The following is a 27,649-nucleotide window of genomic DNA, read 5'->3' as shown; positions in this document are numbered from 1 at the left end:
CAAGATTGAAAGAACATATTAATTCATTGATATTAAAACAATCTATACACTGTGATAGTATGTTTTGCAACCATGAATTGCTTGCATACTTTTTAAAGATATAAATAATTAAAAGTTTTCCATGAAATTATTAAATTGATAACTTTATTCAAGATTTCTATATTAAAAATTTAATGTATAAAGGGAATGCTTTTATACAAGAAAAAAGTCTCAAGTCATGCTGTGTATTGGTATTTTTCTGAGAGCAACTGTTTTCATTATACTGGTCTCCTGCGGTCGTCTCCTGCTGACAACAGGGCCTCAGGGTAAATAACAAAAATGCAGATGTATGCAATAGTTATTTAAAATTTCCTGTTTTTTTCCCCAAAAATACACGTAAGACATATATAAATGACTATAATTTTTGTTATAAATAATCAAATATGAAAAATAATCTTAATGGCATAAACGAGTGTTACATATTATTGTCATTATTGTCTTTGAAGTGGAATTTTCTAATCTTATCATAAAAAAACTGGTTTAAAAGTGTTAACCATTCTAGAAAGACCTCATATCAATATTTATCCACATTTCTTGCAATTCTACAAATAATAAATCTGCAGCATCTTTTAGTTTTTGAATTGGTGAATGTTAATTTTTTCTATTATAGATTTGACAAATTTGCCTTAGTGTCAGTATAAACACATTTATAGAAGATAATATATTTTAAAGAAAATATTTAAATACATGATTATAAAACTTTTTCAACTTCCTTTTCACATTAATGCAGATCTGGTTATTTTGTTTTTGTTTTTTTTTAAATAAAATATCACACATGGGCAGAAAACAGTTACAGAAGATTAAAGTGTCAAAAGTCATGCTGTGTATTGGTGTTTTAATATAGTACCCTGCTGATAATAGAGCCCCTCAGGGTAAATAACAAAAGGCAGATGATAAATATAAGTAGGCAATGTAAATTCTGTATTCTCTGGATGTTGGTGCAAATAAATTTCATATCAAGTAGTACAAAAAGAAAACTGAATTATTTTTGCATTTTATAATAAACTATTTTCAGAATAATATATATTATGTATATTAATCTTAGGTAAATCTCAGTTTGAGAAGGTAAGAGAGATTATAAATGGGATAAAGGCCAATTATAAACATATTAATTCTTTAATGTATTAAAGGCTATTAATGCTTGAAATCATTACCTCTAACTAAAGCAACCATAAGTTAAAATCAAAAATAACTTACTGGTATAATTCCCCCCCCCCCACCAAAAAAAAAAAACCAACAAAAAAACAAATCAAAAATGACTGAATTTTGAATTTTGTTTAATTAGCATTTCAATGTTTCATATTTCATTACCAGATTATATTAAGATAGAATCAAATTAAATATCAATTAATTTTGTTTATTTATGCACTTATCAACATTAAAGAAATAATTATTTATATGTATATACTTATTCTAACAATTAAGTTTTAAAGTACAAAATCAGTAAAACTAATGACTTTGAAAAAATATTTTTTTAATATTTTACACCATATTTTACAAAATTCAATATTCTCAACTTCAAAGTTATTATGAAAAGCTATTAAACAGATATTTATCTTTCTTTTTGTAAAAGTCAAATTGCTATTCATTGAAATAAAAGATAACTGCTTAATCCATATAATAGGTCTGGTGCACTACAAAATGCACAAATGAAGTGCACTAGTAGTGCACTACTAGTGCACTTTGAAGTGCACTAGTAGTGCACCTCTAGTGCACTCCTAGTGCACTTTGTGTAACCTTTAGTGTGAACTCAACTGTATATTTCGATCTTACACTAAACTAAACAAATTTTCTTTTTATTACATGCAAAGAAACGTTTTAAAAGACATTAAACCTAATACTGAATGAAAAGCGCGCCAAATAATAATACAACGTGTCGTCATTTACGACGTCACGTCATTAAGTTGGTTTCCAGTTCTGTGCACGCTGGTATTTCACTGAAACAACGTAAGGGGCTTAAATTCAAAACAGTGAAATTATCAAAGTGGTAATTTCACTGTTTCAAACAGTGAAATAACCAGTTTTATATCACTGATATATTTCTATAAACCACCGAAAAGCATGTAATAAATCAGTCTCCACCCTCCCCACATTATTGTATTTTTGGTACGATAATTATGTGGACAAAAACCAAAATCGGGATTACTTCCCTTGGTTTGAGCATGCGCAATGAGAAGCATTCCTGACAACCACCGACTGCAGAAGAAAAATTGTACATCAAATTGAAAAAAATGGCTAATATACAGATAAAGGAAGGCGAATTTACGTCAACTATTTATGGAATGGTGAGATGTTAATATTTGTTAACTGCAGAACCATTTGGCATTTATATTTAGATAACAATCCTGGTCTAAACTGTAATCCTTCAGCTGTTGGTCACGATTACTGGAGGTTACGTACCACGGAGGATACGTACCAGGAGGTTACGTACCATTTTTGGAGGTTACGTACCACTTATATATTTTGGAGGATACGTACCATATATATAATTTATATAAAATACAAATAATATAGAGCATAACAATTATAAAAAAAGACCGAATTTTATAACTTTAATATTACTTTTTAAAAATCACATATGAGCAATTAATATAAATGCAAACGTTTTATGTATGATTATCACACATTCAGAAATGAGTAATCTAACAAATCACAAACAAATTGCAAACTATTGTTGTTTCATTTCAGAGCGTGTAACATAATTATGTGTTTTTATATATGAGTCTGTAAATAAAACGTAACCTGCATATGTACTGTTATCAATTATTTTGTCTTGTTTATTTCAGTATATTATTATTATTCAGTGCGGATAAATAAAACTCAAATATTTTAAAAAATACTTGTTAATTGTATTATATATAATTATTGTTATTTTCATTTTATGCACAGTTCGGTTAACGTGTAAATAAAAATGTATCAATATGTAACACTTGTTTTTTTTCAAAGGTAAGTAATTTTGTCCGGTATATTAACATGCATATGAAATATTATTATTATTATTGATTATTTTGTTTATTTCAGTTAATTTCAGTGAAATGCGTATAAATAAAAAAATAATACTACATACATGTGAACTTTTTCTGGTGCCAAGTAGGGAGATTTGACCCTAAAAGTAGGTAGATTGAGTCTGTTGGGAGGGAGATTTTTGGAAACCGGACTTTTTGCGTACAGGAAGGTCTTAACACACAATAATTAAAATTTAAAAGCATTAACTACAAGTTCTTTAAAAACATTTTATTTTGCATGATAACTAATTAACAACCCAATTTTATCATTAAAAAACTTTCTTTATAAAACATATGTTTTTTTTCCACTGCACTTGTGTTTTGATGTTTATGTAATTTACTCAACTTTCACTTACACACTTTACACAATTAGTACTGTCTTTATTTGTCATACATGTTTTTTGACTTCACTGTACACAAGTGTTGGCTAAATGGCATACACAGCCCATTTCAGACACATCAGGTTGCTTCTCACGAATAGGAGATAGGACAGAGTTGTGACGGCCAACCATGACACTAGCGTTGTCAGACCCATACCCAATGCATTGCTTCCATGGTATATTCTGATCCCTGAAACAGAAAAAAATATCAATTATCATACCTAATTATAAATATATTATTCATCATTTCATAATTTAAAACAGTTTAAATTGATCCTTCCAATTAGATGTAAATCATAGCCTTACAGAATATTACATTATGTAGACACCTGTCGTGGATGCATGTTAATCCCCATGACAATTAACAATTTTCATTCAAAATAACATAATTGGCATTAATTGACAGTGTATTTGTTTAACAATAAACGGTACTTACCAGATTTTAGTCTCCCTCGCATGTGCCTAATTACTGTTATCAGCAATTATAAACCCCGAAGTCAAGCTGTGAAAAACTGACAATATACAAACAAATTTGCCGATACCAAGGTCAAGGTAATTAGACTGTGTTACATTTTTAGTGAAATAGACAGACTGTGGATGGGTAAAACGAATCGATATCGGTAAACCAGTCAATAAATGTTTACACTGATCATGATTACCGAAACGCTTGTGTTGTAAAATTTTTATTGCTTTTGAAATGAAATATCGGTAGTTTGTAAACCCCGAGCGGTAGGGGGGTCTTAGTTGGCCAAAATCGGTAGTCTACCGCCCAAATCGGTAGGGTTCACATGTATGATACTATAAAGTGTTTTTTTTTATATATTTACCGTGGTCTGTTTCATTGTACTGTTCATTTCAGTTTAGTGCGTGTAATTATATTAGTGTTATTAATGATTTTCATCGTTTGTTCGTTTCAGTTTTGTGTTGTACAGTAAATAAAACTTGTTTATTATCGTTAATTGGTTTGTTGTTTATTCTTATATATTCATACATATTTAATCTCATTACAAAATACAGTTACTGCGCGAATTTAAACAATAAACCTGATATTCACACCTTATCCCTTATTATCACTTTATTATATATTTCTATAGTGCCATTAGTGGTACGTAACCTCCAAAAATGGTACATTTATGAAGTGGTAAGTAACCAGTAACCTCCATGGTACGTAACCTCCAAATTCCTTGGTCACTATCGGTTAAATATTCCAAAATCAGCTTCACAAGGGCACAGTTTATAAGCAAGTTGGCTTAATGCTGGAATAGACCCAGGGGTCAGAACCAGGAGTATATATGACACGCTAGTCACCTTGCCCGATAGAGCTTATAAATATCTCTTTATTAAAATTTCTTGAAAGACCATGAAGATGTTTCATTCACATTAATGTATTTTTTAAAATTACGTATAAGAAACATAATATAATTTGAAACATTTACAAATTGATAACTTTCAGCTCTTATATAAGAATTTCCTATTTTTAGATTTTCATGACATAATTTTTAAAGTCCATAAGACCTGTTATGATGCAAAGTTTGGACAAAACAAACTTAGTGGCTTTCTTGTGTTCTAAATTTTTGCGCCAATATGTGACGGTATACATTTTTTTGTGTTTTCATGTATTACATCTAAGAATATTAGCCGTAAATATATAGACATATTTAGGGCAGTCATTGAATGATTGATGGAAAATTTTGTATTGATATATCGAGAGACAAATATTGACGATATATTGACATTGACAGTAATGCAATGAAAAACATTTAAATGTACATAATTGGGATCATAGTGTTATGCATTGATCAGGGCTTTTTTTCCTTCTATAACAGGGGCCGATATAAGGCCCCTTCACAATTCAAAATTACTCAAGTGATGATATGAATGTTTTTATATTTATTATATATATACAGTCCAAATTTATGTAAATGAATATTTTTAGAGAATAGCTTATCAACGCTTATCAAGGAAATAAAATTTTAAGGTGCATACTTGTTTACATTTATTTGAAGTATAACCCAAGTTCCTGAACACTGGGCGTGTGAAAAAAGATGGTAATTAGTCTGGTCTATAAACTTTAAGGGGGCTTTTGTGTGATGGACTGTGGGGGGGAGCTTTTGTCCTATTTGTATTTTTGATGGGGGGGGGGGGCTTTTGTCCTATTTGTAAATTTCATGGGGGGGGGGCTTTTGTCCACCTTGTCATTTTAAATGGGGGGGGGAAGCTTTTGTCCTCTACTCTGTTATCAGTGTTCCCACTTCTATTTTTCATTGGGGGTATTTTTACCCCTTAATTACCTTTGGAACCTGGGGGTAAAATAAAAATTCAGGGGGTACATAAATTTGAACAATAATTATATGAAATTAAAGGATAATTCCAAAACCACACATCAGACAATTATGCTTTTTTTTTTTTAAAGATTCACTCCCCCCCTCCTTTAGGTAAAATTCATTGTGACCAATACATACTGCCATATATCTTAATTAATGTAACCATTATTTAAGTTATTTTAATTCATAAACTGCATATAAATTGTTACTACACACCTTTGAACAAAACAAAGCTTTTTTTTGGTGATGTTTTTAATTAACAAAATCGGCAATGCTAAATTATGTGACTAATGAAAATTTATCTGTTTTCTGCAGAAACATTCATAATTCCAGTTGTTGCTGATTATAATTATATTAAAATTTGAGAAATTGCTCAAAAAATTAATTTTTGAATTATACCTGATTACGTTTCTGACTTTCTGTGCTATTTTACCCTCTTGCCTAAATTTCTGTACGTGAATTTTGGCATTTATGCGTAAAATACGCACATATGTGCGTAAATGGGAATACTGTGTTATGACTTTTTCGTCATTTTGAAGGTTTTGGTGGCTGTATGACTCAGATCCTAACAAATTTTTATTTGGCGAAAGTCGAAATAAGTTTACATTTTGCCAGAATTCCTTTTAATTTTTTAACTTACATATATAAATGTTATGTACTTCACATGAACCAAAGAGATTTCCATAAATATCCGTAAGAAATTACCAGTAATTCCTTTTATGAAAGGAATGGGACAGTCTTTTTATATTTAAGGCATATTCATATTTCATCCTAAACATTTTCCATTATTACAGTGAATCTTTTGAAATATATAGTCAATGCCGCTCAAAAAATGAGCATGTATATTTAAGGTTACTTTGATGTTGAAATTTGTAGAAATTATTTGTTAGATGTATCAGACGTGGTCTATCATTTTATGTTAACCATACTTGGATTTTCTTACAACTTATTAGACAGTCTTTTTTACTTGTACTTAATGTAATTGTATTATTTTCAGATAAGAGAGTCAAGATTTAGTGAAGCTGTTCAAGTTCTCAATAACCAGCTACAAACTCACCAAAGGGTAAAACGAATTATTTAATACTGACATATTAAATATCGATTTACATTATAATTACGATTATATACATAGGATCATTATTCCTTTGCAAAGTAAGATTGTGTCAATGTCTGATGGTTAATAGCGGTGGCTTCTCTTTTAAAATACATAGAAGGAGTGGGCTCTATACTTTATCCCATAAAAAGTAATGAAATATTTAAAAAGCTGCGGAAAAAACAAAACCTGGACCGTCTTTTGTACAAATTTTTCTGCCTCATGAAGATCACCATCATCAAAAGTTATGTGGTATTACCAGGTATAGGCACATGGTTGTTAAAAATGAAGACACAATGTTTGTTGACAATGACTTCTATAGTGAATGGTAAATGTAGGAAAAGGCTGTGTGGTATTATAATGTATTGTACATATGTACGGTACGTTATAGCCAAAGATTTTGAAACCATTCTTTCCATTTGTTGGAAATCATCGTGTTTCAAATATAAATCATGTTTTCAAATATGTCTTTACTTTTCAAATGTCAAATTTTTTCCTCTTCCAGTCAAGAGCAGCCTTGTCATTGCTTGGGTATTGCTATTACCAGATGCAGGATTTTGTGAATGCGTCTGACTGTTACGAACAGTTGTCGATGATGCACCCTGAGATAGAGGAGTACAAACTGTACTATTCCCAGGCTCTTTACAAGGCTTGTTTGTATGCAGAGGCTATGAAAACTGCTTGTCAAATTGATAATCCTGCTAGACAAGGGGAGGTAAGTAAAATAATCTTTTCAGTCTTGCTACTGGCTGTAAGTTTGACCTAATGCTTCATTATTTAAGAAGTTTGATGAGAATATTGAACCCCTAATGTATGTTTTAAAACAACTAATTTTACGGAGGGAAACAATTCTTTGAATGCTTGGTTCTAAGTTAAGTTTGAAGATTGAAAAAATGAATACACTTTCCATTTCCAGTATAAGAGTTGTCTTATCAATACTACTAAATTATTCATCTGATTGAGATTAACATGTTGCCTTTTAATAGCCAGTGTTGAGTATAAACTGCTTTAAGGGCTGATTTAATGATTTATATAGAATTCCTTTTGTTTAGTTATGGACTTAAGTTAAGGACTTCAGTTCTGGATTTGAACATTTTATGAACTTCAGTTTTGGATTTGAACATCTAATGATCTAAATACAAATTTAATGTTATTTTCTTGAATATTCATTTTAGAGAAACTAGATTTGCATGTAATAATAATTTTTCAGATGGTACATATGGGCACACCTGAAATAAGTATTTTGTAAATTATAAGTTATGTTGATATTATTGTTTACTTTAATGTTTATTCTTCAGTTTATTGTTTTTCTGCGTTAATTTTATTTCTACCCACCTATTAGGCAGGGGTACATGTATATTGATTTGCCCTTGTCTGTCCATAATGCTGTCTGTAGACAGACTAAACAGTAGAATGTTGAGCAATTCATGTCCTATGGACACATTTTTTAGTTTAAAAATGTTCTGTTCAAATTTGCAATATCCAAAATTTATGGATGTCATGATAACATGTATTTATATGGGAGGAAAATCAAATATGACAGTTTAAGTTTACTGGTATTTACCAACATCATAAGGCTTCTGCATTTCAAGTAAGAGAGCTTACCTTTAAATATATATGTTAAAATTTACAATGTTACTCTATAGCATAGTAATGTTGTACCATTATCAAAAGCACATTTGTGTGTTACATTTTAGATTTATATCCGTAGTTTTAGGTGAGAGCATGTTTTTCAGTATGACGACCCTTTGAAAACTGTACGGTCAGTGTATGATAACTTATCATGCAATTTATAGGTAGTATTAAATAAGATCTTCATTTTGTGGTGTGTATTTATGTTTATATTTCTGTTTTACTATAAGGTGATCAAACTGCAAGCTGCCATCAAGTATGGTGAGGAAGATTTACCAGGAGCAAAGGTAAAAAATTATATATATTAAAAAAAAATTGAATTTGAACTTTTAATGACAATGTTTCGGCTAACACTTTCAAGTCCTTAAATTTTTATTTTTCTCTCTAGTTTTTAAGTTTTTGTTCCATTATGTTAGTTTTCATTTATTCAAAGTATATAAATCTATAGATCTTCTGTTATTTATTGTTTAAAAAGAATAATTCAAATAAACCAGTATGAAAGGATAATGTTTGAGTGAATGGTGCTTGCAGCAATATCACTGATATATGCTTAAATCCGTACTTACCATAGAAGTATAATATTTTGTTCCAGAACATGTAATTCTGTTTACATACAAAAATCATGTGTGTAAAATAATAAACTAAAGGATATTTTATGTTTTAACGCTTTTCTAAAATCTATCATAAATTATGGAAACGACATAATTTTTATGTTTATAAAATTTATAAAACATTATTACATATAGCTTTATACACTTCATTATATAGTTTATATGTAATTTAAGTTTTAAACTATATTGTGTATGATTCAAATGGTAACAATAAGTAATATGTACAATATTTTGGTATTTTTAGAGCTTGGTTGAACAGTGCCCTACAGACGACCCAGATACAGAGATTAATCTAGGGTGTCTCCTCTTCAAGGTAAGATTTAAGTGTAATGGTTTGTTATCAAATTTAGGCTAGCAGACTATTGTATTAATATAGCATTTGAGCGGACATTCTGTTCTATTTTTAGAAGCAATAGTGCCCATGGAAAATAATACCAAAAAAACCAACTGAAAATGATAATACTTGCTGAATATGGCAGTTGTTGGCCAATGAAAGGCAGTGTATTGTATACATATACTTTTTGAGAAAAAAAAACAAAGTTATTTCTTATTAACTTTGGATGATCACTGACCACTGAAAGGCATTTTTATTGATAGAAAATATGATGTATTTGTTTTAGGAACATCGTTTTGAGGAAGCCTGCAACAAGTTCGCTACAGCTATACAAATACTTGGATATAAACCAGATTTATCGTACAATATAGCTCTCTGTCACTATATGATGAAACAGTATGCACCAGCACTTAAACATATAGCTGATATAATAGAGAAAGGAATCCGAGAACATCCAGGTAGGTGAAATATACTTCAAAACAGCTGGTTTTATGCAAATCACTTGAAAATTGGTCATTGGTCGGTTCTGTTGTCTGCCTGGTAAGATCATTATTGGATTGGAGCATTGGATTTGTAATCTAGGGGTTCGAGTCTAGACAAACTTTATCTGTGACAATTGATCTAAGATGTTGAGTCTAATGAGTCATTGACCTCTCACTGCTGATTCAGAAAGTATGTGAAATTAGTAGTCGGTCACTTGCGGTGAAATTGGTAATTATAAGTAAGCTATCCAGGAAAGCTGGTCAAGTAGATCAACGGCCAAGATATGAACAAGAATGTGTTTAAATCTGCATAATAACCATCCAAATAAACATTTTGCTGGCCTTCGTTTGAATGAAGCTTTGTCACTCCTCAAAGGATTTACTAAATTAGTACCAGTCAAAAATCTACTTGTCATTTTCATTGCAGAATAAGAGAAATATTTTAATAAGAACATATTCTGGAATTTCAGAGTTGAGTGTTGGCATGACAACTGAAGGAATTGATGTTCGTAGTGTTGGAAACTCCCTCACACTTCATGAGACTGCCCTTGTTGAGGCCTTCAACCTGAAAGCAGCTATTGAATATCAGCTGAAAAACTGTAAGTTGATTTTTTATACCCCCAAAAACGAAGTTTGGGGGGGTATATAGGAGTCACCCGGTGGTCGGTCGGTCGGTCGGTCCAGACGTCCGTTGCATTTTCCTTGTCCGGAGCATAACTTGAAAACTAATGGTTGGAATTCAATATAACTACATACAATGGTCAAGCACATTGAGAGGAAGTGCAGTGCACAAGAACCATAACTCTATCATGACTAATTACAGAGTTATTGCCCTTTGTTACTTTTCCTTGTCCGGGGCATAACTTGAAAACTACTGGTTGGAACTCAAAACAACTTCATACAATTGTCAAACACAATAAGGGGAAGTGCAGTGCACAAGAACCATAACTCTATCTAAAGTAATTACAGAGTTATTGCCCTTTGTTGCTTTTCCATTGCTTTTTTTTTTGTCCGTTGCATTTTCCTTGTCCGGAGCATAACTTGAAGACTAATGGTTGGAATTCAATATAACTACATACAATGGTCAAGCACATTGAGAGGAAGTGCAGTGCGTAAGAAACATAACTCTATCTTGACTAATTACAGAGTTATTGCCCTTTGTTACTTTTCCTTGTCCGTGGCATAACTTGAAAACTACTGGTTGGAATTCAAAACAACTTCATACAATTGTCAAACACAATAAGGGGAAGTGCAGTGCACAAGAACCATAACTCTATATAAAGTAATTACAGAGTTATTGCCCTTTGTTGCTTTTCCATTGCCTTCTTTTTTTTGTCCGGACCGTAACTTGAAGACTAATGGTTGGAATTCAATATAACTACATACAATGGTCAAGCACATTGAGAGGAAGTGCAGTGCATAAGAACCATAACTCTATCTAAAGTAATTACAGAGTTATTGCCCTTTATTACTTTTCCATTGCTTTCTTTTGTCTGGACCATAACTTGAAGACTAATTGTTGGAATTCATTATAACTTCATACAATGGTCCAGCACATTGAGAGGAAGTGCAGTGCACAAGAACCATAACTCCATTTTGACTTATTACAGAGTTACTGCCCTTTGTTTCTTTTCCTTGTCCAGAGCATGACTTTAAAACTACTGGTTGGAATTCAAAACAACTTCATACAATGGTCAAGCACAATAAGGGGAAGTGCAGTGCACAAGAACCATAACTCCATCTTGACTAATTACAGAGTTATTGCCCTTTGTTACTTTTCCATTGCTTTCTTTTGTCCGGACCATAACTGGAAATCTTATTGTTGGAATTCATTATAACTTCATACAATGGTCAAGCACATTGAGAGGAAGTGCAGTGCTTAAGAACCATAACTCCATCTTTACTAATTACAGAGTTACTGCCCTTTGTTACTTTTCCTTGTCCAGAGCATGACTTGAAAACTACTGGTTGGAATTCAAAACAACTTCATTCAATGGTCAAGCACAATAAGGGGAAGTGCAGTGCACAAGAACCATAACTTCATCTTGACTAATTACAGAGTTATTGCCCTTTGTTACTTTTCTTTGTCCAGAGCATAACTTGAAAACTACTGTTTGGAATTCAGTACAACTTCATACAGTTGTCAAGGACATTCAAAGGAAGTGCAGTGCACAAGAGCCATAACTCCATTTTGACAAAATACAGAGTTACTGCCCTTTGATACTTTTCCTTGTCCGGAGCATAACTTAAAACTTACTGGTTGGAATCCAAAACAACTTCATACAATGGTCAAGCACAATAAGAGGAAGTGCAGTGCACAAGAACTATAACTCTATCTTCAGTATTTATAGAGTTATTGCCCTTTGTTTTTTTTCTTTGTCTTTCTGGACTTATTACAGAGTAATTCAATTAAACTTCATCAATGGCCAACCACATTGAAAGGAAATGCAACATACATGAACCACAATTATCTTTAATTGCCCACAACCATAACTCTATGTTTCAATTCTTTTACAAGGTATTCTGTTACTAGTAACATCCTCATTTCCGAAGCAGACTTGTGGGGGTATTAATCACATTTAGTGATAGTTCTAGTTTTATTTTTCTTCATCCATTGTGAAGCATTTATTGACCAACAGAAAACTATAGTGGTATGATATTCATCATCATATTGGTGAATTTAGATTGGGGGTTGTCTGGGTATAAACAATCTTCTGTGGGCAACTACTCTAATACTTCTCAAGGGTTTTCAGCCATATAATGATTGACAATTCTTATGTTATTTTGATGTGATTAATGCTTCCGAGGGATCACTTTGTTTCCAGAATTTTGTAGGTATTGGATTGGTGGGTTTTTATAATTTGATCATATTAGGCAGAATAATGTCCCTTTGTTGTTGTTTTTTCACATAAATATATAAAATGTTGTTTTTTCATATGAATGTAATGTTGGTGGTTAAAGCAATTCTGTTACAATTTTCTTGACTGTATTTTAAAGCTTCTTTAAGAAGTTGAAAGTGAGCTTACTGGTTTAATTGAATGGTATACAGCTTTTGCATTCATTTTGAAAATAATGAAAGTGTAAATGGCTAAATGTTAATTGCTGAAGAAATATTGACAGGCTTCGCGAAAGTTGCCGGACCGTCGGACATGTCAGGCAAAAATCAGGCCGGTCAGATATTTTTTTTCGGAGTTCCGGACCTTATGTCCGGTACGAAAAAATGGCCGCTTTGATCATGAATGTTTTGATTTCCAAACAGAGTCCATCCACAGGTGATTGAAACAAACATTTTAAAGTTTTAAATGGGCTATAAACTATATTTTAATATACATATATAATATAGACCGGTAATGTAAAATATTTGATTATGTGACTAGCGCCTGTGAGTCCATCAATCTGGATAAACTAATGTTTTATTTAAGGGAATAAAATTGTGTTGCAAATCTTTAAAAGTTGTTATGTCTTTAAAAAAAAACACCAAGGTATTACCATATACATATATTTGGGGGAAAAAGTTCGGTCAGACAAAAGTTCTTTCGGTCAGACAAGAATTGAAAGTTTGTCTGACCGAATGTCAGGCAAATTTTTCAGCAGTTTCGCGAAGCCTGTATTGAAATGGTAGTTTTTTGTAGAACATTTATTAAATGTTTATTTTGATAAAAATTTCAGTTGAGGCAGCATGTGAAGCCCTGACAGACATGCCACCTAGAGGTGAGGAGGAGTTAGATGCTGTCACCCTGCATAACCAGGCACTGATGAACATGGACAATGACGCCACACAAGGCTTCGAGAAGCTCCAGTTCCTTCTACAGCAAAACCCGTTCCCACCAGAGACGTTTGGCAACCTGCTCATTTTATATGTGAAATATGAGGTGAGTTTAAATAAAATTATAAATTTTGGATTAGTTTCCTAGAATATTCACTTGCACAGCCAGCTGTTTACATGATGTGTTTCTCCCCCAATATAGCTGACGTATACATGTAGGATGTGTTTATTAACTTTAATGAGGGCCCATGTAGGGCACAAAAAGCAGCTTTCGCTGTCGAGTACGGATCCCGGAAATGTCACCATTCACGCCCTTAAAAAGTTAATTTTGAAGCACAAATGGTGATAATTAACCTCCATGCAATTTCTATGGAGTATTAGTCAAAGATGTGAATTTTGAGCCAAAAGTAGGTCACTGTTTGGTGGTTAATGAGAACCTAAATGCACAGTACACAATATGAAAAGGATGTAGCCCTTAAAAGGGCTGTTGGTGTCAAGCGAAGGTATCGTTGCAACTTGACTTTTTATAGTATATATAAAAAATGACCTGAAACACAAGAATTTTTTTTTGAAAGAATTGAATTATATTTTCAGTACTATGACCTGGCCGCAGATGTTCTAGCGGAAAATGCCCACCTGACATACAAGTACCTGTCCAGTGTGAGTAGATCCTATATGATTTAATATATATGTGATAGAATTGATGGCAAAACTTCTGATATGATACAGATAGTATTTATAACTTCATATGCCTACACTATGATATGATATAACACTTCGCCCTGACTGTTGTGGGTCTGAATCCTTCCAGGGACTTTGAATTCTTTCATGTGAGGAAGTTATCCAGCTTGCTTACGGAAGGTTGGTGGTTCTACTTGCCTGAAATAATGCGTGGTGGGCAGGGGCACCTGAGGTCTTTCACAAGTAAAAATGAAAGTCGCTATATTACCATAGCATAGTTAGTGTGACGAACCAAAAAGAAAACAAAATAGTATGATAGAATTCATAATTTTCAGTTAATATGTATTTCATATTTAGTTATACTAATATTGTTACTTTCAAGGTAAGCTATTTACATCAATTACGACTGTATAATTGAACTGGAACAGAATTAAGAATGAAATTATTTATTTAATCCAAATCCATGATTATTTTTCAGCGACTTGCAAGTATTTCTTATATATATAATTACATTGTTTTAGTTCACTTGGATAAATCCAGAAATGTCCATCAGTGATTTTTTTTCTCAATTTTCAAAACAACCTGTGCTTTTCCGCGGGGGGAAACATAGCGCAATAAATCTGAAAAAGGGGGAAATCTGAAATCAAATTCCAACAACTGAGAATGGAATTTCTCCACATATTTTATAAAAAAAATTCGATTTCAATTCAGTTTAACATGCATGTTATATAACAGAGGCTATCTATAGGGACAGCTTTCTGTCTTCTAGCTGATATATGTTAGATGCTGTGAAGTCATGGTTCTGATGAAAAAGTGATCTGGGCATTTAGGGGAAAATATTTGCATTTTTAGGGGCAAAATACTTATTTTGGGCTAAGGGAAACAGCCTTTATTTGGCTGTAAAACACAGGGAAAAATTCGCTGTCCATGCATGTCAGTGTATATAACCCTCTCCAAAAAATGATAATTTTGACTGGATTTGTCTTTTTTATAGCAAAAATTACTGTATTTTTGCTGTTTCATTACAGTACTTGGTATGTACAACAAATACTTCTAAAAGCCATAGCAAAATGTTGGTTAATAACATAAAAATGGACGTTTTTGAGATGCATTGTTATTGTTTCAAATCTTCTTTTTTTTTTTGATGATATATTATTCATATACTTTTGAAAATGTTTTCAGTTTTAAAAGTTGTTATTTACATATTATTTTTCTTTATTTTCAAAAAAGTGAGTTTTTGTTCTGATTTTAGTATTATCAATCAGAGCTTCTTGGTTCCCAGGTTAGAGCTGTTGTGATATTATTTGAAGTTTGCTGTACGAGGAACCAGTGTTATAAAACATAAATTTTGCAGACAAGTCTGAAAATAAGATCTTTAGTTAACTCTTTAAGCTACTAGCACAGAAAATGTCAAGCCCTTGCGTTCAGTATAGAGCAAGGTTAGTCTGCACAATTTTGCAGTCTTACTAGACTCTTTTTGTTGACAGAGTAACATCAAATTTTAATCTTGATTTCCCCAAAATTTATAAATTATTAATGGACAATTCCAAAAATGGAACTTATTAGAGCCCAATTTACAAATCAAGCAGGTTACGGATTAAGGTTAAGTTGCTCTTCAGGACAGTAATATTTTGACTGGTCTCTATATTTAGGTTTTGTAAGATTGGTTCTTATTGGCTGATCACAGAACAGAATTCTGATTGGCTGATCACATAAGGTTGTTTGATTGGCTAATTACAGAATGTGATCTGATTGATTTATCACATAAGTTAAAGATGTTGCAAGATGTTTCAAGTTTAAATTTGTCACTCACTTTCTGTCACATAAAAATTTAGATATGAAAATTTTCAATTATTCTTAACCCTTACCTTGCTAATTATCTTAAATGGATTTATTCATCTTTCAATCTGGACATTACCATTCCTCAATTGTTGGGGAAATTTTAAAATATGTACTGACTGAAGCGCAAACAGTGCTGACCATGATAAGATAGCACACAATGATGTATTGGCTGGTCTGCACTGGTTGCATGTAAAGATTCAGTTGGCACAAGTAGACTAAGGGTTAAAAGTCTTTATAATGTCAAGTTGTCACAGAAAGTCAAATGGTTTGTTAAAATGTATTTTCACAAAGTACAAATGAGCCGCGTCACGACAAAACCAACATAGTGCGTTTGCGACCAGCATGGATCCAGACCAGCCTGCGCATCCGCCCAGTCTGATCAGTATCCATGCTGTTCGCTTATCAACCCTGTTACAAGTATAGAAACTGATAACGAACAGCATGGATCCTAATCAGACTGCGCAGATGCGCAGGTTGGTCTGGATCCATGCTGGTCGCAAACCCACTATGTTGGTTTTGTCATGAAACGGCTCAAATGTACTTGAAATTTGTCATTCACAATTATGATCATGTTCATTATCATGATTCTACCATGTTTAAGTTCACATTGTCTTAACTTTTATATTGTATGACTTAAGTAATTCAAATCAAATTTTTTAAAATAATTTTGACATATTTTGGCATTAGCATTGCATTGATCTGTCTGTTTGATAAAAAATCTATGATACAGCTTTGTAAAAAAAATGTTGTTAAAGATTTGAAAATTACTTTGTTTTAACTTATAAAAGTTTGAATTAACAATATGTAATACTTGATTTTCTCTTTTTTTGTAGCATTTTAAGGCAAGCAGTTTACCACTGTCCTTCAATATTTGCCCATTGTTCAGGGCATTTAAACAAATCTTGTTTTATTCATGTTCTTCTTTGCAAAGTTGATAATAGTTCATGTTGATATTTTATTGTTAATTTTGATTATATGTTTTTTGTTGTCTTTTTTTTTTCAAAAGAATTATTGCATCTAAATAAACAAAAAGATTTTTTTTTACTTTAGCATTTAGAAAAGAATAATATTTTGTTCTGCAAAATGTACTTTTCAGTTTTATATATTCTAAGAGAGTATAAAATAGAGAAATACTAGCAGACAAATATAAAAACTACAATAAAGCAAATTTATTTTTGATTTATAAGTAAGTAAGCTAAAGTATAGATTCCAAAATATGAATTACAAACAAGTAGATATTTGTTACAAACAAGCTAGGTAGTTAGTTTACGCTGTAGTTTCAAGTATAACTATTTTGTATTGTATTATATATACATGTATCATAATGACATTGTAAACAATTGATTGTATTTTTTCCTCTTACAGATGGCTATTTTTTTTGATACTTGTATTGATTAAAGAGATATCCACTTGTTTTGTTAAAGACATTGAAATGACATTCCCTAGATGTACATTTTGAAAGGACATTTATAAGGATACAATTTCATTATCACAGCTGTAAAATTCATTTGATATGAAGTCAGTAACTGTTTTCCCTTCATGATAGCCTCAAATTTTATCTCAAATTCAAAGCTTATTGCAACTTTGGTATGTAAACAATCCACTAAAATCTTGACAAATTGACCAGTATGGCTTCTTCCAGAAATTCAAAATTCATTAAAAAACAGCTTCACTGTTATTAAATTGATCTGACCTCAGATAACCAGATATATGTATGAATGTATAATAGAAATAGAAACCAAAGAATTGAGCTTCTTACATGTATATTGATCAAGGAAAATTGGCACCAGCAATTAGCACAAAGCATGGGATAATGGATTTCAAAATATAAATAAAGCTTGTATGATTGAACCTTTATCTGTATTTCAGTATCTGTATGATTTCCTGGAAGCTGTGATAACGAGACAGACTTCCCCTGAAGAGGCTTACAGGAAGTTAGATGAGATGGCAACCAAACAGACTGAAACCCTGAGAAAACTTACCAAACAGGTAAAATAATTGAGCCGCGGCATCACAAAACCAACATAGTGCGTTTGCAACCAGCATGGATCCAGACCAGCCTGCGCATCTGTGCAGTCTGGTCAGGATCCATGCTGTTTGCTATCAATTTCTCTACTTGTAATAGGGTTTGTGAGCAAACGGCATGGATCCTTATCAGACTTATCACACAATTATTGTATATTGTTCAACAGAATATGTTCTTAGAACATGCTGCGATCCCAGATTTGTAAATAAACAAATGAAAAGCAGTTAAAATAACTTCACTGAATTTTGAGAATTTAAACATTAAAGACCCTGGTCATTTAGGCATTCATTGTTAAAATAATAATCTAAATGGTGTGTGTCTTCGATGATGGAGGCTGAATTGCTATAATTTCCACAGGAATTAGTCAAATTATTGCCAGTCATTCAGCTTGTGCTCTTATGCAAACTGAAACATAAAGTAAATACTGTATAGAAAAACAGGGCCTTAAGTATATTAGAAACTGGCCTTGGCCAGAATGAATCTTAATTGATGTAGGAAATATAAAACTTCTATGTTTTTGAAATTTTAGCTTGGTCTCCTAGGTAGCCAGTTGTTGCCCCTCATAGCCAACTTTGACAAGGCGCTCTAATGAGAAAATTTTATATAAAAGTAATTATTTATTAAAAAGTATAGTACAAAAAATATGATATCTGCTTTGAATATATAGGTACAAGAGGCTCGACAGAACCATGATGATGAGGCAGTGAAAAGAGCAGTTAATGAATATGATGAGGCCCTGGAAAGGTTGGTTGAAATTTATTGAGCTAATTTATGAATGTTTGATGGTTTTACACATAGATACCTGTTTGTGCATTAATTAATACATCAAAGAGCACCGGGGTGTACTCACAATACTAGTAATATAGCTTAGAAAGTTGTCAGATAAATTTAACAGAGTTTATTAACCAGGTTTTCAACGAAAACAGGGTTATTGTAATGCCGAAGTCGGCAGGCGGGCGTCAACTTTTGGTTTCCTCTCAATAACTTTAGTTTGCTTTGGCCTATTGACACCAAACTTGGTGTGTAGGTTGCTTATATCAAGAGGCAGCTTGAGATTGCTACCCAGGTGTCTGTGATCAAGGTCAAGGTCACTGTTACTAAAAATAGAAGTTCAGTTTCCGCTCAATAACTTGAGTTTGCTTTGACCTATTGACACCAAACTTGGTGTGTAGGTAGCTTATATCAAGAGGCAGCTTGGGATTGCTACCCAGATGTCTGTGATCAAGGTCAAGGTCACTGACTGTTACTAAAAATAGAAATTCAGTTTCTGCTCAATAACTTGAGTTTGCTTTGGCCTATTGACATCAAACTTGTTGTATGGATAGCTTATATCAGAAGGCAGCTTGGGATTGCTACCCAGGTGTCTGTGATCAAGGTCAAGGTCACTGTTACTAAAATTCAGTTTCTGCTCAATAACTTGAGTTTGCTTTGGCCTATTGACACCAAACTTGGTGTACGGACAGCTTATATCAAGGGGTAGCTTGGGATTGCTACCCAGGTGTCTGTGATCAAGGTCAATGTCACTGTTACTTAAAATACAAATTCAGTTTCCGCTCAATAACTTGAGTTTGCTTTGGCCTATTGACACCAAACTTGGTGTATGGATAGCTTACTAGTATATCAAGAGGCAGCTTGGGATTGCTATCCAGTTGTCTGTGATCAAGGTCAAGGTCACTGTTACTAAAAATAGAAATTCAGTTTCTGCTCAATAACTTAAGTTTGCTTTGGCCTATTGACACCTAGCTTGGTGTATGGATAGCTTATATCAAAAGGCAGCTTGGGATTGCTACCCAGGAGTCTGTGATCAAGGTCAAGGTCACTGTAACTGAAAATAGAAATTCAGTTTCTGCTCAATAACTTGAGTTTGCTTTGGCCTATTGACACCAAACTTGACGAATGGATAGGTTATATCAAGAGACAGCTTGGGATTGCTATCCAGGTGTCTGTGATCAAGGTTAATGTGTTTAGTTTTCATGTTATACCTTGAGTTTGCTTTGACCTTTTGACACCAAACTTGCTGAGTGGCAGCTTTGGATTGCCACTAAGATATCTGGGAGCAAGTTCAAGGTCATTTGCTTACATTAGAATTTTCAGCTTCTGCTCAATAACTTCAGTGCTTTTTTGCCTATTGATTGCTGTCACATCAAAACTTGGTCGTTGAAAACCTGGTTTTCGTCGCATTGCAGCGCTTCTTGTTAAAATTAATGTATAAAATAGAAATTAAATCAGAATGTATATTATATTTCTTTGTAATTCTTTTCAGGTATATACCTATCCTCATGCAACAAGCAAAGATTTACTGGGACATGGAAAACTATCAACAGGTGGAGAAGATTTTCCGTAAATCTGTGGAGTTCTGTAACGAGCACGACACGTGGAAACTGAACGTAGCTCATGTGCTCTTCATGCAGGAGAACAAGTACAAGGAGGCGACAGGATTCTATGAACCCATCGTGAAGAAGAATTATGATAATGTAAGTGTAAGAGATATGGATTATATTGCAGAGAAAAATGAAACATTGGAAACAAATTTCTGTGCAAATTCATAATCAGAAAATGAAAGGCAACTTCAGACACCTTCAGAGTTTTATTTATTCCAATATTCATGTTAAAAAACCATATTTTATGTTTATTTATACCCTTTTTTAGCTCACCTGTCACAAAGTGACAGGGTGAGCTTTTGTGATCGCTTTTCGTCCGGCGTCCGTCCGTCGTCCGTCCGTCCGTCGTCCGTCCGTAAACTTTTACTTTAAATGACATCTCCTCATAAACCACTAAGCCAATTTCATCCAAACTTCACAGGAATGTTCCTTTGGTGGTCACCTTTAAAAATTGTTCAAAGAATTTAATTCCATGCAGAACTCTGGTTGCCATGGCAACCGAAAGAAAAAACTTTAAATATCTTCTTTTACAAAACCATAAGAGCTAGAGCTTAGATATTTGGCATGAAACATCTTCTAGTGAGTGTCTACCAAGTTTGTTCAAATAAAAGCCCTGGGGTCAAAATTGGCCCCGCCCCGGGGGGTCATTGATTTTCCCTATATGCATATAGTAAAAACTTAAAAAAATCTTCTTTTAAAGAACTCAAAGAGCTAGAGCTAAGATATTGAGCATCAAACATGTTCTAATAGGTGTCTACCAAGTTTGTTCAAATAAAAGCCCTGGGGTCAAAATTGGCCCCACCCCAAGGGGTCATTGATTTTCCCTATATGCATATAGTAAAAACTTAAAAAATCTTCTTTTAAAGAACCAAAAGAGTTAGAGCTAAGATATTTAGCATGAAATATGTTCTAATAAGTGTCTACCAAGTTTGTTCAAATAAAAGCCCTGGGTCAAAATTGGCCCCGCCCCGGGGGGTCATTGATTTTCCCTATATGCATATAGTAAAAACTTAAAAAATCTTCTTTTAAAGAACTCAAAGAGCCATGGCTAAGATATTTAGCATCAAACATGTTCTAATAGGTGTCTTTACCAAGTTTGTTCAAATAAAAGCCCTGGGGTCAAAATTGGCACCGCCCCGGGGGTCATTGATTTTCATTATATGTGTATAGCAAAAACTTAAAATCTTCTTTGAAAAAACCCAAATAGCTAGAGTTTAGAAAGCATGAAACATCTTTAAGTGAGTGTCTACAAAGTTTGTTCAATTAAAAGACCTGGGGTCAAAATTGGCCCCGCCCCGGGGGTCATTGATTTTCATTATATGTGTATAGCAAAAACTTAAAATCTTCTTTGTAAAAACCCAAATAGCTAGAGTTTAGATATTAAGCATGAAACATCTTCTAGTAAGTGTCTACAAAGTTTGTTCAAATAAAAGCCCTGGGGTCAAAACTGGCCCAGCCCCAGGGATGTCATTGTTTTTAACTATATGTGTATAGTAAAAACTTTAAAAAAATCTTCTTTTAAAAAGCCCAATGAGCTAGAGCTTAGATGTTTAGCATGAAACATCTTCTTATGGGTGTCTACCAAGTTTGTGCAAATAAAAGCCCTTGGTTTAAATTGGCCCTGCAACGTTGGGGGAAGGGGGGGTTGGGGGGGGCCTATATACAGGTGAGCGACCTCAGGGCCATCATGGCCCTCTTGTTTATTGGAAAATATTGATTTTTTCACTAGGAGTGATATAAAGTTAGTGATATGAATTATATTTCACTTATAAAAACTTTGTATTGTCATTGATCTAACTTAAATGGGACAAAAGATTATCCGTAGCTCTGCTAAAATATCTGCTTCATTTTATAACATAACTTTAAAATCATCATTCCGGTAGTCTAAAAAAGGAAGTATATATTTTTGTTAGCAGGGGTTCGAGTAATTTGTTTAAAAACTGTAATGTGTTTTTGCATTGAAAAGTGTTCTTGTTCTTTTGGTAAATAATGACAATGGTTGGGTAAAAGTGTATAGAGCTATAGCTAATAAAATGTTTTATATTTTAAAAGAATTAAAGTTTGAAATATTTTCATAGTTAATGATGTAATATAGAATGTCTTGGGGTTTTTCATACGCATCGATAGCCTAAATAAACTGAATGAAATGCTCAACAAATTATTATTCTGCTGTTTTAAGTTAACTTTGTAGTGCCTGCAGCATTTTCTAAAGGAGATATACGTATAATCCGAACATATTTCATTCATAAGGTATTTTGGGATTATTCATTTTCCAAATAGAAACAACTATTTTATTAACTTATATAGCTGTATATATAGTGTAAGATATAATTTACTTGATTTCAGATTCTGAATGTGAGTGCTATAGTACTAGCCAACCTTTGTGTAGCCTACATCATGACCAGCCAGAATGAAGAGGTGAGAATTTGTGTTTTGATAATGGCTTCAACACTTTAAATTGATACTTTAGAAACTATCAACCATACTTCCTTATTTGAAATCTAGTGATAATACAAGTAAAACAAATTAGGGGTAGAGGGGGGTGGCAATAAATATTTGCTAATGCTATTGTCAGTCCATCCGGATGTCTGTAGACTGACAAAACAATGGAATGTGTGGGCACCCATGGCTTATGGACACATTTCTAGTTTTGTAATCAAGCTAGCTGAATGGTTTTATTCTGGTGCCAACTTGTGTCTGAACGGCTGCAAGGATTGTTGCCATAATTATAACTTTAGTAACTCAGCCAAAAAAAAAAAAAATACAAAACATAATGAAACAAGAATTTGTAACAGAGTTACCAACGTCCCCCGCCCCGGGAGTTTTCTATGAAGCATAAAATTGTGCTATTTCAAAAGATTGAGGTATGGATCTCAGGACATTCAGTCCAAAATTATGATCAATGCTAGATCTGCAAATGTAACAATAAATTTGTTAAAGAAATAAAATGAAACATGGAATTTAAAAATTTATCATGTTAAGCTTTGACCTCTAAGTGTGACCTTGACCTTGGAGGTAGGGGAGCAGGTGTTGTGCATGACATAATGTCTTATTATTGAGACTATTTGTGCCAAGTATTTTCAAAATCCCTTGAACTATGAAGAAGTTATAGATTGGACACAAAATATACCCTATAACAGACTATGTAAATCTTTGACCTCTAAGTGTGACCTTGACCTTGGAGGTAGGGACACAGATGTTACGCATGACATATCATCTAATCATTGTGACTATTTGTGCAAAGTATTTTCAAAATCCCTTAATCTATGAAGAAGTAATGGACGGGACAAAAAATATACCAAATAACAGACTCTGTTAACCTTTGACCTCTAAGTGTGACCTTGACCTTAAGAGGTAGGGGTGCAGGTGTTGTACCTGACATATCGGCTTATTATTGTGACTATTTGTGCCAAGTTATTCCAAAATCCCTTGAACTATGAAGAAGTTCTAGATTCGACACAAAATATATCCTATAACAGACTATGTTAATTTTTGACCTCTAAGTGTGACCTTGACCTTGAAGGTAGGGATGCAGGTGTTGCGCATGACACATCCTCTTATTATAGTGACTATTTGTGCGAAGTATTTTCAAAATCCTTTGATCTATGAAAAAGTTATAGACCTGACACAAAATATACCCTGTAACAGACTATGTAAGTATTTGACCTCCAAGTGTGACCTTGACCTTGGAGGTAGGTGACCGGTTTTTGCGCATGACACATCATCTGATTATTGTGAACAATTATGGCAAGTATTTACAAAAGTCCTTCATAGATAAGAAAGTTATGGACCGGACACGACATATACCCTCAAATAGACAATGTTGACCTTGAATGAGCAAGTACGACCTTGACCCTGAAGGTACGGGTCTGGTTGTCGCGCATGACACATCGTCTTTTTATAACAAACATTTGTGCCAAGTTATCTCAAATTCCTCTGATAAATGACAAAGTTATGGACCGGACACGAAATATACCCTGTAACAGACTATGTTAATATTTGACCTCCAAGTGTGACCTTGACCTTGAAGGTAGGTGACTGGTTTTTGCGCATGACACATCGTCTGATTATGTGAACAATTATAGCAATTATTTACAAAATCCCTTCATAGATAAGAAAGTTATGGACCAGACACGATAATACCCTCAAATAGACAATGTTAACCTTGAATGAGCAAGTACGACCTTGACCCTGTAGGTACGGGTCTTGTTGTTGTGCATGACACATCCTCTTATTATAACAAACATTTGTGCCAAGTAATTTCAAATTCCTTTGATAAATGACAAAGTTATGGACCGGACACGAAATATACCCTGTAATAGACTATGTTAATATTTGACCTCCAAGTGTGACCTTGACCTTGAAGGTAGGTGACTGGTTTTTGCGCATGACACATCATCTGATTATTGTGAACAATTATGGCAAGTATTTACAAAATCCCTTCATAGATAAGAAAGTTATGGACCGGACACGACATATACCCTCAAATAGGCAATGTTGACCTTGAATGAGCAAGTGTGGCCTTGACCCTGGAGGTAGGGGTCTGGTTGTTGCGCATGACACATCGTCTTATTATATTATATAATAAACATTTGTGCCAAGTTATTTCAAATTCCTTTCATTTATGACAAAGTTATGGACCGGACACGAAAGTGTGACGGACGGACGGAGCCTATTTCTATATCCCCCTTTTTTCTTCGAAAAGGCGGGGGACAATAAATGGATTAAAAAAAACATGCAGGAAAAAAAGTTGACAATAAGTTAGATGCACACATTTTGTTTGATCTAGGCTGAAGAGTTGATGAGGAAGATAGAAAAGGAGGAGGAACAGGTGGCGTATCAGGACCCTGAGAAGAAAATTTATCATCTCTGTATTGTAAACCTTGTTATTGGGTATGTATTTTAAAGTTTTTTAGTTGACACTTAACTTGAAAAGTATGATACTATTCCTTTGTGTTTAAGAAGTTTTTATTTTTTGCAAAAGCTAATTAGCTGAATGCCCTTGGAAAACATGTGATTGTTTATAATTGACCATAAGGGAAAATGGAGGCATTTCATATTTTATTGACTAAAAGGGCAAAAAGAAGTGACTAACACTTTCTTGTTGGTTTTGATTATTCTGTCTCTGTGAAAGGGCTCATTTACATAATGCATACAAATCAAATAAAAAGTTGTATTCACAGCTCTATTACAGATTTATTGAAATATTTGAGGAATTTGTATATCCAAATATCATATATATGTCAAATAATAAATTTCATGGTTATTTCAGGACACTTTATTGTGCAAAGGGCAATTACGAGTTTGGTATATCGCGCGTGATCAAGAGTTTGGAGCCATACAACAAGAAGCTCGGTACGGACACATGGTACTATGCGAAGCGCTGTTTCCTGTCCCTCATTGAGAACATGTCAAAACATATGATAATGATGAGAGATTCAGTGATCCAGGAGTGTATACAGTTCCTTGAATGTTGTGAAAGTAAGTCTCTCTCTCTCTCTCTCTCTTGACTGATTATATGCTTGTCTCATAAATGTTCCGGGTACAGTACAGCTTGCACAAAATGCACACTTTTTATGCTTACTTTGTATCGATGTTAAAGCAAACTCCCAAATTTAAAGGAAACCACATGTACATTAGCAGATTTTAATTATTTGGCACATATTGTCATTTCCAATATGTTAGATTCCTATCTACATGTAATAGTTTATGTGTGCATATGATATTCTATAACATGACAGAAATTGGCAAACTGCCAGATGAACAAAAATTTCCAAAGATAAAATTTTGATTTTTATGACTCCATCCCTCAATGAACTACTTGATTTGGAAGTGGGATAAATGACCAGTTGTGTAAACCAGTTGTTTATCAAAGAAAATTTAAATTTTATGTAATACAAGTATGCTTTTGGTCTCGTTTGAAGAAAGTGAGTAAGTTGATCCTTTTCTTTTCCTTTTTTATCTAAAAAAACAAAGTACAGATTTAAAAATGTTGGCAATTCATTATTTATCTGGATACATTTTTGTTAACAATGATATGCCTTTATATCCATTATGGCTGTTTTACTTGATGTAAGTGAAAAGGTTGACATTGTAGAAATACAGATTGGCACTAATGCAAAGTCGACGATCAATTCATATGTAGTTGCCTAGAGTATAGGATTGACAAAATGGAATGCCTAGGGTACATAATGGAATTTTTTATTGTATATTTCAGTGTATGGACGGGAAGTTAAGGCTCTTATAGAGCAGCCCCTGGAAGCCGAGCCGATGCATCCTGGGAAAAATACAGTTACATATGAATCTCGACTCCTGAAGGGACTTCTACTACAGCTTATGTAAACTTAGGAAAGAAATAACATTTGAAATATCCATAGGTATAAAGATTCATAAAAAAAGATTATCCATTATGGCTGTTTTAGGGGAAAAAGTAACACTTGGAATATCCATACATATGAAAGATTTGTAAAAAAAAGATTAATGCAAAATTGACTATTGATTTCTTTTTAAACAGTAATTTTGTGTGATCAAATTCTCTTTTCATTAATTTCAGTAATCTGGATAACTTGTACTGGTTTGTGCTTCATTTGCCTCTTGTGTTAGATAAATGTAACCCAATTATTGTTCATCATATAAAACGTGATTAATATTAAGAAATTGACAAAAGAAATGATGAATATATTGTATATGAAACATTAATACCTATCAAGTTTAGTAATACAAACCTTTAAAATAAACCAATCAACTGAATGAAAAATAAACCAACTGATACTTGATACATCTGTTCATGTTAAATATATATCATACATTCACAAGAATTTAAAAAATTGTCAGTGCATTAAAATAAGCTAAATTTTAAAAATGGAATGTTTAAAAATTATCTTTTTTATAACTTATGTAAATTGTTGATTATTTGTGTGTTACTTAATGAAACATATTTTTTTTCTTTGATTTGTTAACAATCTAGTTCCGTCCACTTATAAAAGCTTGTTTATATATTATATTTATTATGAGTAACTTATTTTCTAATAAAATTGTTGGTTAAGCAAAAAC

The 27,649-nt window shown here is 33.0% G+C and overlaps 1 protein-coding gene across 2 annotated transcripts; it reads left to right on the top strand.

Moving 5' to 3' along the window:
• The first annotated feature begins 2,165 nt into the window (after positions 1 to 2,165).
• On the top strand, positions 2,166 to 27,649 carry LOC132757754 (intraflagellar transport protein 70A-like). Of its 2 annotated transcripts, XM_060749144.1 has the most exons (17): positions 2,166 to 2,324; positions 6,746 to 6,811; positions 7,347 to 7,556; positions 8,052 to 8,075; positions 8,698 to 8,760; positions 9,329 to 9,397; positions 9,705 to 9,876; positions 10,371 to 10,499; positions 13,570 to 13,772; positions 14,261 to 14,326; positions 18,059 to 18,178; positions 18,883 to 18,959; positions 20,479 to 20,689; positions 22,943 to 23,014; positions 25,386 to 25,489; positions 25,869 to 26,077; positions 26,814 to 27,649. In XM_060749144.1, the coding sequence occupies exons 1-17, from the start codon at positions 2,271 to 2,273 to the stop codon at positions 26,936 to 26,938; spliced, it is 1,974 nt and encodes a 657-aa protein (XP_060605127.1). In that variant the 5' UTR covers positions 2,166 to 2,270; the 3' UTR covers positions 26,939 to 27,649. The 2 variants fall into 2 exon arrangements, with proteins under 2 accessions (XP_060605127.1, XP_060605135.1); XM_060749152.1 differs by lacking the exon at positions 8,052 to 8,075 and having other exon boundaries at positions 8,704 to 8,760.

The sequence above is a fragment of the Ruditapes philippinarum genome, unplaced genomic scaffold (genome assembly GCF_026571515.1).
Source record: "Ruditapes philippinarum isolate M1 unplaced genomic scaffold, ASM2657151v2 ctg244_1_1_1_1, whole genome shotgun sequence".
NCBI lineage: Eukaryota > Metazoa > Mollusca > Bivalvia > Venerida > Veneridae > Ruditapes > Ruditapes philippinarum.
Note: the sequence above shows the minus strand (reverse complement) of the source record. Positions and strands in the feature narration are given on the sequence as shown.

Coding starts and splice junctions, on each gene's coding strand:
- LOC132757754 (XM_060749144.1), top strand. CDS start 2,271: ATGGCTAATATACAGATAAAGGAAGGCGAATTTACGTCAACTATTTAT. Junction 13,773..14,260: donor TTTTATATGTGAAATATGAG/GTGAGTTTAAAT, acceptor TTATATTTTCAG/TACTATGACCTGGCCGCAGA. Junction 18,960..20,478: donor TATGATGAGGCCCTGGAAAG/GTTGGTTGAAAT, acceptor AATTCTTTTCAG/GTATATACCTATCCTCATGC.